Below are 13,656 nucleotides of genomic sequence, written 5' to 3'. Positions count from 1 at the left end.
ATGTCTTAACAACCAGGTCTTGATAATGGTATGCAGCCAAGGTGTGTTGTATGTTGACTGCTGTTTAAAAACCCAAGAAGTAGTTTGCTCTCTAATTAATGGAGTGCTGTGGTTTTTTTTTTAATGTTCTGTTCCTTTTATGAAAGTTTCTTTTAAGAAGGCTTAAAGTAGATGTGTTCTCTTTATGAGTTTGCTTGGCCTTTTTGTAATGAACTTATTATGGAGCTTCACACATCTGTTGGAAAACGGAGCTTCTTATAGGCTACTGCAGTGTTTTTTCTGATTTTAATAGGCCTCGTTTATCCTATAAAGAAACATACTTTTTTTACCTGATCAAGTGAGCAAACAATAGGGGTCAGATGTGGCAAAGACCCTAACAGAAAGCACATGTCCAACCATCAGGGTGAGGTAAAGTCATATCGGGATTGCTTGAAGTTATTAATGGCAGTAAAATTTATGCTTCCTCCTGTTTTCCCAATTAAATTGAGAAATCTTTTTTTCCTAAGGTGGCTCTGCAGCAGCTGGTTCCAATACTTGTTGTGTGAATATTGCCTGGGGTGTCTCCATTCCTTTATAGTAGAGGCTGGCTGTAGCACATTAAGTAACAGTTCAACTACGGGGACTGGTCTGTTGGAAAGCAGTAATTATTAAGGGATTTCTTTTAATGGTAGCTTTTTTTTTAATCTTTTATGGTGAATATGGCCAAAAGTTTAAAATAAATAAAAATCCAACCCTCTTTAGCATACAAATTTTAAATTCATATTGGATACTCAAATAAAACTAGCATGTCTGACTTTAGGAGTGTGTTGGGTACACGATGTGCCTGGGAACTCAGCACTTACTTATATGCTTTACTATGGATTCTGCTGGATGACTTCAGTCTCACTACAGAACAACTGGCTTCTCGTGCTGAGGAATATAAAACTGAAAATAGAGAGGCTTCAGTATCATTAATATTTTGTTTGCAGAAGAAATACAATCTTAAGTAATTCTTTTTATTTCTTTTTAACATAAAACTTTCTTATATCTCTGCCTCACAGTACTGGAAAATTGTTGTAAGTTATCAGTAGGGCTGACTGAAATTCATAAAATTGTATTTGCTTGCAAGCTTTTAAGCACGGCTGTCTAAGACTTTTGCATCCTCTAATTTAGTGCTATTGACTGAAAAACAAAGTATATTTTCATTTTGTAGCCATTACAGGTGGAACATTGCTAATCTGCATACTGCTAAGACTGACTTAGATGAGTGAAAGCTCTTTACAACACTATGTTGCTCACATATAGCTATGTTACTAGATTTTTGTTTCTTTGAACTGGAGCAGATATCTTTGGGCATCACATAGGAGAAACCAACTTCATGGATGTTGACTGAAAAAGGAAATGCTTGTGGGTGGCAGCAGTGACAGGTGCTCAGTGGAGAGGTGGGAACATGTGGCTCAACTGAGGTTTTTTTTTTTGTTTGTTTGTTTTGGAAATCCACAAATATAAGGAATTGCAGGATCCCCTGAGTCTGTATTTCTGCTGTGGAGCTTACAATTCATGACTAAGTGAATTCTTTCAATTGCTTTTTTGCATATTGCAAGAGCAATTTAATTCTTAGTCTTTTACACAAGCTGCTTATATCTGAAAGCTTTACAGATTGTCTTAAAAAATCTCCATAAGGTAAGGCAGTCTTACTCTTTGAATCATAATATCATTTAGATTGGAAAGACCTTAAGATCATCAAGCCTTAACCATCTGACTTGCACCATCAAGCCCAGCCACCACTTGACCATATCTCTAAGTGCCACTGGCACACACTGCTTAAATACCTCCAGGGATTGGGGTATCCACTTCCCTGGACAGCACATTCCAATGCTTAAGCAACCCTTTCACAAAAAAGTTCTTCCTGATTTTCAGCCTAAGCCTCCCTGGCACAACTTGTGGCCCTTGCCCTGTGTCCCATCACTTGTCACCTGAGAAAAGAGGCTGACATCCTCCTTGCTGCAATCTCCTTGCAGGCAGTTGTAGAGAGTTATGTGGTCTCCCCTCAGCCTCCTTTTCTCCAAACTAAACAACCCCAGTTTCCTCAGCTGCTCTTCATAAGTTTTGCTTTCTGGTCCTTCCACCAGCTTTGTTGCTCTTCTCTGAAGGTGTTCCAGCACCTCGATGTGCTGCTTGTAGTGAGGGCCAAAAACTGAACCCAGTACTTGCAGTGCAGTCTCACCAGTGTTACGTACAAGAGGACAATCACTTCCTTGCCCTATTGGTCGTGCTATTTCTGATACAAGCCAGGATGATGTTGGCCTTCTTGGGCAGACTGGTGGCTCATATTTTAGAAAAGGATCTCAGTCCTTTTCTAATGTGCAGCTTTCCAGCCGCTGCTGCTGAAGTCTGTACTGCTGTGATTGATTGGAGGACATCCTAAGTAACAAAAAAAGCGTTTCTTTTTTTCCTGTAGAAAGAGCAAGCCTCAGAAAAGGATGTAATATCTAAATTCAGCAGTATTTTGCTTACTCAGTGGCTACACTTCGTCTTCTTTTGTAAGCAGCAGTACTGCAGTGAAGAGTTTACTGTATATATTTCAATCTGACTGTCTTGTGTAGTGTTCCAGACAAAGAAATTGAGTTTGGTGCTCCAGATGTGCAGCTTTGTTTTTGTCTATAGCTATAACATTAAGTAACTCTACCTAAATTAGTCATTTACGACTCCTTTGGCTTAGAAATTACTGTTATATTTCTGTTTTTGTTTCTTAGGGAAAAATGAGTATATCCATATTTCAGATGTGTGCGTATGCTTGCTTCTTTGAGGAAGGAAAACAGAGAAAAATGTATATTTTAAGTTAGGCTTGTGGTAGGAAGCCAATTTCAAACATGATAGAGGTGATACAAGAAGGGTTATTAGTAGGTAATTAATAACATTATTTACATAGCCTAGTCTTTCTGAGTATGAGCAGATTTGCAAAGTCTTTAAGGTTCTCTTGATAAAATAAACTGATATATTCAATATGATTTATATTTACATATGTAAATCAAACCAATATGTGTCTAAACCACACGTGGAGTGACTTATTCCAACTGTTTCAGTGCTGCTTGCAAGGAATAATACTAGACAGAGGAAAGTTGTGATACTTTTCTATTATGAAGACACAATTCCCTCCTTGATAATTTTAATGCACATGAATCTGCTCCTCTTAAATGTAAATGTAGTTTTCTGAGAGCAGTGAGAGATGGTATATAGGTACTGTGTTCAGTTTGCTACGTTTCTATCTGCTTATCTCTTATTTGTGTAATATTGCGACAGATTTGACTTAAGAGTATCAGAGTTTGAGATTGAAATGAAGATTCACTCTGCGATTTTAATAGATACCTGCCTTCTTTTGAGTGTTCTGGTTTTGATTCAGTGTATTTAATGTTTTGCATGTGAGTTGAATAGGGCATACGTCACATCTGATGTTGGTGCATTGATGAGTCCATTAGAAATGATGGCTACTTGAATTACTAATACTCCCACATTTGAATAATTTAGCCCATAATTTATATTCCCATTGTTACATTAGCATTTGAAAGTTGAATGCTGCTGCTGAAACTCAAATTGTCGTTTCAGTTTTACAGCTTCAGGGTTTCTCTTCTGTTATTGTGGAGCTAATGGGGGATCTTTTATTTTAAGCTCACTATAGCATAGGACCAAATCTTGTTATCAAGAAATCACTTCTTCAGCTTCAGCTACTGGTTCCATTCGATCTTTAACCCTAGTAAGAGCTCAGCACAGAATTCAGGCACTGGTCTGTGGATCTGGCACATGGCTTCTTATTAATGTTCAAAGGCTAAAAATCTGAAGCCATTTTGAAGTCAGAACCCATCGTGTATTTATTTCCCTCTCTAATTTGCAGAAAACTAGTTGTGAAAACAGCCCGAGGGACCTGAGATTTTTCCATCCCAGCTGTTCCAGCTGAACTACAGCTGCAAAAAAAAAAATCTAAGTATTGTTTCTATAAACTGTTGAGTGTATTTTATAACACAATAATTCCCACAAAATCAGTAACTGCAGTTAATGGCCGGTTTGTTAAGGCATTAACTGCACTCAGCTGGGAATGACCAATTTCTCTGGAATGGCTGTGTAAGAACTAAGGATAATTCAGTAACACTTTCAAATAATTATTTGCTTAATTAATGGTAAATTCTTTTGGAAATCCTATCAAAGTACTTGTGAGCCTTACGTTTAATATCCAATGAGTTCATTATGATTCATGTTTTATTGCCATACATACCAGAAGAATCCATAATGACCAGACCATTATTTTCCAGGGCTGCCCTTGCTGCTCTAGGCCATTTGGCTATTCCACCTTCAGTGCTAAAATGCTTGATGCTCAAAACTGCTTGCATTTCTAGGCCACAACTTTCTGGCACCCCACCAAAACTTTGGTGATTTTTATGAAAGAGTTTGGCAGAGCCTTTTTTTCCTTCTTGCTTTTTCTGATGAGAATAATTGGTGCCTACTGTAGCAAGTCATAGGGAATTCTCTCTTACAATGTCTGCTTTTTCATGTGTGGCCTTTCATAGCAGTCACAAATAGCAGAAAAGGAACTGCTCCCATGTTTTGGAAGGCTGTTCTTTGGGCAGGTTTTTAAAGTCTCTAAGCAGTAACTGACTTAAAGCTTTATTTATTTATCGTTGTTTAGGTGAATATGAAAACAAAACGGGAAACAAAGTGATTTTTGGTACTGGCATATTCAAATAATAATCAGTGTTTGCAAGTTCATGTTTCTGAGAATGAGGGCGCACTGGTGGATTTGTTTCAGACCGTTACTTCTTAAGGTGATTCTTAGTGTTCATAGCACTGGAGCTGTTGAATGCCTTCTCCACTGAAGTATAGACATAGTAATTAAGCACAGTTTCCAATCAACTTTCCAGTAGGCTGTTTGCTTTCTGGCTGAGCATGGGATTAACGGTTGCATTAAATCACAGTGGCTGTGCTAAAGAACATCCACGTCCTCTTGATTTTCCTGAAGCATTTGATTGTTTGGACCAGGAGTTGCCACTGTTTTGCAAGAGGACTGATGAAAGCGAGAAGATTCTGCTGCTTCTCCACCAAAGTTCTTTCATAAGTGGGACAGAAGCTTCTTGAAATTGGTCTGAAATTGTGTTCTGAGAGATTAAAAGGGAAATGAAAGGTAAAGAAAATGCATGTACCATTGAATCCTTAAAACCTGGTTCAGTTGCACCCTGTTTTCTTTTGACTTCACATCTGAGGTTTGTTCTCATCCTTAAGTTAGGAGAATCCAGGCTTTTTTCCTGCATATTCACAACTGAAAAGTACTTCCTTACTGTGCCTGTGAGTGCCCCAAAACCCTTTCCATTCCATTGGCTGCCTGTAGGACAAGGGCATTCAGGGATGATGGCACTGTGGAACAAGAAACAGTTTAAATTCAACTCTTCTTTTTAAAATTATGACTGTCTTTTCCTTTTGTGTGTCATGAAATCTGTCATATGGAACACACTTTGGGAGAATGATTTAAGTGCTGGTGAGTGAGTTCGGATAAAATGATTCAAGTTTTAGGTGTTTTTCACACTTCAGGTGAATGTGTAGGTCTTTTTTTCATTATTTTTGGAAGTCTAGAAATAGAGGCAGTGGTGTCATTGATACCAAAGATGTTCTATGGGCATCAGAAACGACGGTACAACATGCTGGATTTCTGAAACAAGGAGGGAGAAGTATGTGAAGAGTGTCTTCCCCCCAAAATGGAAGGCTTTGGCTGTTACAGTAGCTGTTTTATTTGAAAGCAAGCTACCAGTGTTACCAAATTAAACTATGGATGCTACCGTATGTAAGGCTTTCTCTTAGCACAAATGCAATTTGCAAAAATAAGGTGGGGGAAAAATACCCATCAAATAGAGAGGTTCAGCCTTTGTTGACTGCCTTGCCAGTTCATACCTGCTGCAAGTCTGTCTCAATGTCCCTCTGTTTTCCAAGTTACTGTTCTGGGTAGCCAATTTTCTGACATTTTTACTAGTTTGCCTTTTACTTCACATAGTGTTTCCTGCATTACCCAGCAAAGTGTAATTGTAATCTGAGTCTTAAACTTGCAACTTGATGTTTGAGTTTTAAATGGAGGTATGGAAAGAAGTGTTAAGAGCAGTGTAAACAGCTATTTTTCCCTATGAAAACATCTTTTTCCTACAAAATTTGTGGGCATAGTTTACTCTTTACATTTCTATATTTGCTGATGAGAAGACTTCAGCTGTATGTGTAGTGTGGGGTTTCTTTTTCCATGCAATTGTTGGGTTTATAATGTCACTACAAATGAACAGGTAGGCAAGATGACCAGGGAAGTACAAGTGAGTAAACACTTTGTTCTGTTTGCTTCAAGCAGTTTATTTGTATGCTTTAATATCATCTGCACTTTTCATTTAATAATAGCCTCAACATCTTTCAAAGTTGGTCATAATGTCTTCTTTAGCTGTGAAGTGCATAGAAGGCTGAAATGCAAGTCAGTATTGGTGGTTTTTGTTTTTCAAAGCAGGTAATATGCCAGGAGGGGCTGAAAGGTCAGCTGTGTTTTCAGATTTGGTACGGGAAAGAACACTTCACTGTAGTATAACTACTACCAGAAGGGTTTTGTGGTGTTTTTTTTCTTGCTAATTCAATTTAATAAGAAGTCACAAATGTGCATTCTCAGGATAAAGTCGTCATGTCCTTGCTGCTTAAAGGAAATTGCAGTTTCCAATGATGTATGGGGAAGAAAAACGATTAACTGGGTTGGTTGCTGTTTGAGACCTTGATGCTTTGCCAAAGCATTCGGGAGATATTCTAACTTAGCTTAAGCTAAAGTGGGAGGTAAGGTATTTCTGATCAGCTGCATCAGAACTCTGACATAATTCTGAGTTGAAGACTTGATTGCAGACTGGCCTAAACTTTCAGTTGTGTGTGTTATCCCATAGATAGCCAGTGTCCTGCTAAAGTGGGGCTAGAGGAGAGCTCAAGAGAGGGCTCAGTCCAACTTTCAGCAGTCAGGATCAAACACATCAGCCTTGTTCTTACCAAGCATTCTTAGGTTTGTCTAAGCTGTTTTGACAATCTTTCTGTTAAATAGTTCACAACCTACTTGTGTTAGTTGCTACGGATTTTCTTCTTGTTTGGGAAGTACTAATGTGCAAATCTGCTGTTTTCTCTCAAATGTATGGAACACAAAACATACCCACAGCTTAAGATGGTAAGACAGTCAGTGTGTGATTTGCCTGAAAGGCACTGGAGTCCTTCTACAATGCTTTTTAGAGGAGTAGTTCTTGTTTCTCTGACGTTGCATTCCTTGGTATTTTGCTTTGAAACAAACTTGTTGTTTCGACAGGAATATCCACAGCTAAATCAGTGTTATACTTGGTATTTAATTTCCTGTCTGGAATCTGATGAAGGCTTTCTCTGGATGACCCATCGTTATCAAGTGTTCCTTTCAGAAAATCTGTGCCTTAAAAAGTGGAACTGAGGAAATGCTTTGAGGTGCTGGGGAGAGGGGTAGTAGTTGGCATTGCCTTAATTCCCCCTTCACACAAATACATTGTTCATTCTGACTCTTCAGTTAGGACTCTTTCAGTAATGTTGCATTCCTATTTTAAATGTTCCTTAACTGGGATCATTGTGCTTTTCATTTTTTTTTCCTCTTTTAAATGTTAGCGATACCTAAAACACAAACCTTATCCATTTGGATTTTTTTTTTCCTTTTAGCAAATGAAAACTACAAGCAAGTAGCTATGTGCATTCTATATCACATAAGCATGGATGATCGTTTCAAGTCGATGTTTGCATATACGGACTGTATCCCACAGGTATGTACATCCATATGTGATGTGGTGGCAAGATGCATCTGTCCACGGGTGTATCTTTTCCTCACTGATAGCAGAGCTCACACTGACACCCACAGGTGAGAATGGGAACAGGCAGAATGCTGCTGAGTCAGTAGTGAGCATCCTACTCGTTGGGCAGTCTGATTGTTCATGCTGTGTCTTGATGGTCCTCAGAGAAAGGATGGGTGACGCGTTATTTGACAGTACTGCTGACCACAGAGCTGCACTGATTAATTAGTAAACAATACATATGACCTGATGAATTTCTAGGAAAGATTGGAGACGCTTGAAAGAAATGAGAAGTTGTACACAGTAAATCCATAGGGAACCTCGTGGAAAATATTTCCTTTACTTTTTTAGGAGGCATTCTTTTCTGATCCCATTGGGTATCAAAATTTCAGTGTCTTCAGTGTTACAGGATATGAACTGGAAAGCTGCCAAGCAATGTTAGGTTGCCACATGACAATTCTTTTCCAAGTGCAAACATGTACAACAAGCTATAGAGGGCTCTTCACTTATCTGTCAGATTAGAGTTTTTCCTGTAACTTTTTCTCTTCAACCATATTCCCTCACCCATGCACAGGCATAATTTCATGGAGATTTTTTTTTTGTGTGTGTTTCTTTTGGTCTTGGGTTGTGGTGTGTTGTTTTGCTGGTTGTTTTTAAACACTGAATCCTCTCTTACCAGTCTTTTCCCAGTCCTGGTGAGGCTTGGAGCTGAGAAAGCTTGTGTGTGTTACATAAATGTAGAAAGCTCTCTGGTAGCCTTTGCAGAATTGCACCACGGTATCTTTTTTCCTGTCAAACTTGTTTTTAACATCAAGTGCATCTAGAATAGGAATTTGCCATGGCAAATTTTCAGGATGTTTCTGGTCATCATTTCATGACAAGAATTGTGGTATTTTTCCAAATAGAGGAGGATTTTGGAGAAAAGGGATAAGTGGTGGGAATAGCTAGTGTATGTTGCCAAATCCTCTTGCGAACATCATCTTGATTTCTTTTTCTGCCCCAGAAGTAACTTTGCTATGACATCTGCATGATGCAAAGGGACCTGTTTTTATTTATTTCTGAATGATCACCTGCCAAATGAATTCACATGGTGTGTTTCAATGTTTGCTTATTTCATGCTTGCAGGAAATCCTTGGCTTGCATCTTAGATCCCCAGTTTCGAACGTAACGAGCTGTGGAAACTTCAGTGATATCATATGCTGAGCTTTAGTGAACTTCATTGTCCTGACTGGCAGTGGCTGCTCAAAGTAGTGCTTGCAGGGCCTTACTCACAGCCTAGTGGAACAGGGAACAAGCTCACAGACTTGATTAGACTTTGGATAGAGCTACAAAACTTGAAAGATTTCTGTCGCTATTGATTCTTTAGCGCTTGATGTAATTACGCACAGATCACATCTGCAGACTGTTCAGAAAGGACCAGCTGGACACTTTTTTTTTTTACTGGTGAAAGTTGAAAATTAGGACAAATATTAACAAAAACAAGCAGTAGAAACAAGGGGAAATCAGTGTGGCATCAAGAGAAGAAAACAGTCTTTTCAAAAGCTTTCCATCATCTGATTCTATGCTGGAAAACTGAATTCTCTTTTCAGTAACAATATATGCCCTTCTGAGGGTTTTTTTCCTTTTGAGGCAAGGTGTACGTCCAGACTGACAAATACTCAATACCAAATGTTTAGCTGCTGTGGAAGGCAATTGGGAAATCCATCCCTTGTTGTCATTCTGTACGTGTGAGGTGCCTGACAGGCTGTCCCAGGTAAACATCCATGCGGATTGTAGGAGTTAGTGGGTGCTATTCTAGTAACAGTTAAAAGCAAGTATTAACAGTTCATTCTTGTTTAGACCTCAGCAATGCGTGTTTTGTTTAAATAGGTGCAAATGCCATCCAGATGCTTATAAAAGCATTTATTGGTAATAACCTGGCCAATCAAAGGGCATGGTTAGGCAGTGATGTCATGGTGATATTTAATATTGTACCGCAGAGCGGTGCACGAGGTTCTCTGCAGCAACCCACATGTTTTCCACCACGGTTGTCCTGTTTGGCCCCTCTTTGATCTATAAGCTTCTTTTCAGCTTAATGCTGGTAAACGTCCTCTCTTGACAGCACCCTTTGCTCCTGTCCGCCATTATCTGCTGAAGTTCAGAAACCAGAGCATCACTTCAAACAGCAGAGTTAGGGAGTAGCCGGTCAGAAAAGATTCCTGAGGCATGCAGTTCTGGCATAATCATTCAAAGATGTTTGAGCTGGGCTCGGGGAGGGGGTTGGACAGAGGTGTATGTGAGCAGAGAGCTGTGGGGGTTGGCCTCTGGTCACTGGTAAATAAGTGAAGGCAGGTGCCAGAGAGTCTAGACACAGTGATTTCAGTCCTGGTCTGTGGTATCTGATACTCAATATGGGACTTGTCTGATTGAACACTACTGCCTCTTCATTGCACATGCTGCAGTCTTTTTACTGCCTTCCTGTTAAATCAGTAAAAGATGACAATGGACATAGTAAAAGCAGAACAAATTTAATTTTAATATTTCCTATTTGGCAGCAATTATTCTTCCTTTTGAAGTGGCACAAGAAGCAATCAAATTAAATGAAGACATAATGGGAAACATGGAGCTCGTACTAAACTATTATTTTAAAATTTGAACGACTTTAATTGAAACTGGATATATTTTTCCTTTTTATGGAGAAGTAGCTCAGTAATTAACAGTATAATTCCTTCTTGTTAAACATCTGATTTCCACAGATTTTGCATTGTGTACGTAATGAGAATGTTTCCCTTCAAATTACTTGAAGGGTTTTAAAAAATCTCTTTTTAAAGGTTTTGTAACAGAATAGTCGCAGGGGGTGATTTTGGAATACTCGTGTTCCACTTGTTAAGTGGCAACTTTCTTCTCCGGTTAATTCACTCTTGTGTGACTGTCAGGCTTACAAATTTAATAAAGTAGAGGCTTTATAAGTTCTTAAAAGAACCTGGGGAAATCTGAGTCAACTGCTTTTAAGAGACGGGGGAAAAAATCAGTGATGGCTTTTAAATCAGTACATGGAAGTCCCAGGAAAAAGAGATCAGGAACTGTTGAAACGTAAATATGTATGGCTTTATTTGGGGTCTGTTTGGGATGACAGCATGCTACCTGGTAAGAGAGAAACCTGTGATATGCTGCATGAAAGTATTTCGAAGTAAAATTCCTGCAGTCCTACTGTTCCCAATTTTATATTTTTCCCCTCTCTATGAGTTGTTTACTCGCTGTTTTTCGTGTTTAATGTATCACAAACTGTCTTACCACCAGGGGGCAAGTGCACAAATCTGTAACGTTTACTTGCAGCTTTTTCCTTCCCGTGCCTATTGGAGATAAGTTGAGCTCAGTATATTGTATTTTGTCCCCACTTATCTTTAGGTTCAGTTGTTTCTACTTGCAGTAATCTCAGCGTTGTCATCACGCTGCTGTGCATTGTGAACTTGCCCTGTCTTATAACAGAGCAGGCTTTAGTAGCAAGTAGGGTGATGTCCTGCAGCCCCGTGGTGGGGAAGCAGTGCAACTTGTCTGCTGCGACTGGAAACAAAGAAGTGAAACAGATGTATTTGAATCATGCTCATGTATTCAGTGTGCCATTTCAAAGAAAACATTCCTATGGAACAAAATGAGACGAGATAGCTTGAGATGTAATGGACTATACAGGCACCAGATGGGTGTGTAACAACAATGCAAAGGTTATGTGCCTGAGGAATCTGGGAATTTCAGTCTGAACAGGGTTATAGTTGATCATCTATTTATATCAATTCAGGTTGTTGCCTCCTATTACCAAAAAAACCCATGATTGCTAACGAGAAGTTTTGGGTATACAGCAGTGTTCTGCTATAGCAGTGAAGGCTGCAGAGGTGAAGTGCGTTGCTGCAGACATACACAGCTAATTTGCCTACAGGCAGAGTTATCTGAAAGCAAAACAGCAGTAGATTATTCTGCAATTAATTGATCTGTTTACGGAATCATGATTTTATTAAACATCCAGGTGGTATTTTCTAGGGAATTAACTTGTATTTTGTATTATATCTACCTGAATCTTAAAATAAATAAAAATTATTCACTCGCAAGTTTAAATATCAGAAAGCCAAAGAATTCGGTGGTAGCAATAAAATGACTTGAATTGGCTACAGGGTGATGAGTGACTGCCATCTCTGGCACTCTGTAAGAACTGTTATCCCCAGGTCACAGAAGCAGACATCTCATGCCTTTGGCTTCTGTAAATTTATTGTGCCTATGGAAATGCTGAGTTCTTAAAAATATGACAGTTGACGTAACAGTGATCCTTGCTTTGGAAAAATTAATGACTTAAATGTGTTTGTGTTTCTTGGCAGCTGATGAAAATGCTCTTTGAGTGTCCTGATGAGAGAGTTGACCTGGAGCTTATTTCTTTCTGTATTAACCTTGCTGCTAACAAAAGAAATGTGCAACTTATCTGTGAAGGTGAACATACTGAGATTTTACTGTTTGGGGGGGGGGGGGGAATAAAAGATTCTGATAATATAAACAACTCAAATACTTATTTCTGTATGTATGTTTATATGTGTGTGTATTTAAAATAAATATATGCACCTGCTGAGGGTGAGATTGCAAAAATATCACTATATTCTCCTCAGTGTTGGTCTCGATGGCACTGAGTAGCCTCTTGTGCAGTTCTATAAAATACACAGATGACATTACTTTAGGAAACCATGGTTGTGTGAAAACATCAAGGTTTTGTTCAGCCTGATACCTAAAATCCACCTTCAGCTAACTGGGGATTCACCTACGAGTACAGAATTAATAGCACAATGATGTATAATTGCATCTTCCTGTTCTTTTTTTTTCTAGTTGTGTATCTCTGGCATTCTAGTGTATTCTTCAGTGGTATGGATGTCTGCATTTTGTGTAGTGGCTCTCTAAATTGCTCTTTAAGTTCCATTATTTGCATTCTAGCAGCTTAGAGTGGCACGCTACTATTTAGTAGCTCTAATTTCTCATTTGTGCTGAGAATTTTCACTATGGACTACTGTAATATGCTTTTAGACTAGGGAAAAATGCAATCCATTAATTTTATGGACAGCACTTTAAAGTTCTCTGTGTAGCTCTGTAAAAGAAGGATAAGGGAGATCCAATTTTATATTAAAGATGTAAAAACAGAATTGAAGCCAATAACAGTTAAAGACAAGGTGATCTTTTTGGAAATGTAATTGTGACAGTGCAGCTTGCCCTGTGCTATCAGATCTGTGTGTCTGTATGTATATTCCCATATTACATATCTGGTAGATAGTCTTGTAAAACAGTAATGACGTATTTTAGGTTGGAGAGAATGATTCCTGAGCTGGTACCAACAGCTGTGCTGCATCTCCACTCATAATAGGATAATTATTTGGATCTAGAACCTCTCTTGATCTGAACAAGTGACTGAGCACACCTGAAGCACTTATTTTTCTGACAAAAAGTCAGATGTCTCACCAGTACGTACTGTTTGTTGTTTTAGAGAAGCTCTGGAACTTGTGCAGAGCAGTTCTATCTTTTCAGCTTGGGAGAAGAAATAGTTCCTGTCCAGATCCTTCACTTTTTCCTTTTGAATTTTAAAGCTTTTTTGCTCTTCTTTTCCTTTTGGCCAGTATATTTCTCACTTGAATTTGAAGGGCTTCACAAGTGGTTTTCTTTTCAGGAAATGGTTTGAAAATGCTCATGAAGAGAGCGTTGAAATTTAAGGACCCATTGTTAATGAAGATGATCAGGAATATTTCACAGCATGATGGGCCTACTAAAAACCTGTTTATTGTAAGTACTGTCTGTTGCCTAATGTGATCTCTGATTCTTCCTG

At 38.7% G+C, this 13,656-nt stretch overlaps 1 protein-coding gene across 2 annotated transcripts in view; it reads left to right on the top strand.

Moving 5' to 3' along the window:
• Positions 1–13,656, top strand: part of KIFAP3 (kinesin associated protein 3) — a 64,213-nt gene that overhangs the window by 17,166 nt on the left and 33,391 nt on the right. For both annotated transcript variants that reach the window (XM_085231953.1, XM_085231954.1), the window contains 3 exons: positions 7,702–7,802; positions 12,176–12,284; positions 13,501–13,613. In XM_085231953.1, coding sequence (XP_085088079.1) covers positions 7,702–7,802; positions 12,176–12,284; positions 13,501–13,613 — 323 coding nt within the window. The remainder of the gene's footprint in view (positions 1–7,701; positions 7,803–12,175; positions 12,285–13,500; positions 13,614–13,656) is intronic.

The sequence above is a fragment of the Meleagris gallopavo genome, chromosome 10 (genome assembly GCF_905368555.1).
Source record: "Meleagris gallopavo chromosome 10, MGAL_WU_HG_1.1, whole genome shotgun sequence".
Classification (NCBI taxonomy): Eukaryota; Metazoa; Chordata; class Aves; order Galliformes; family Phasianidae; genus Meleagris; species Meleagris gallopavo.
This window is presented reverse-complemented; position numbering and strand designations above follow the sequence as displayed.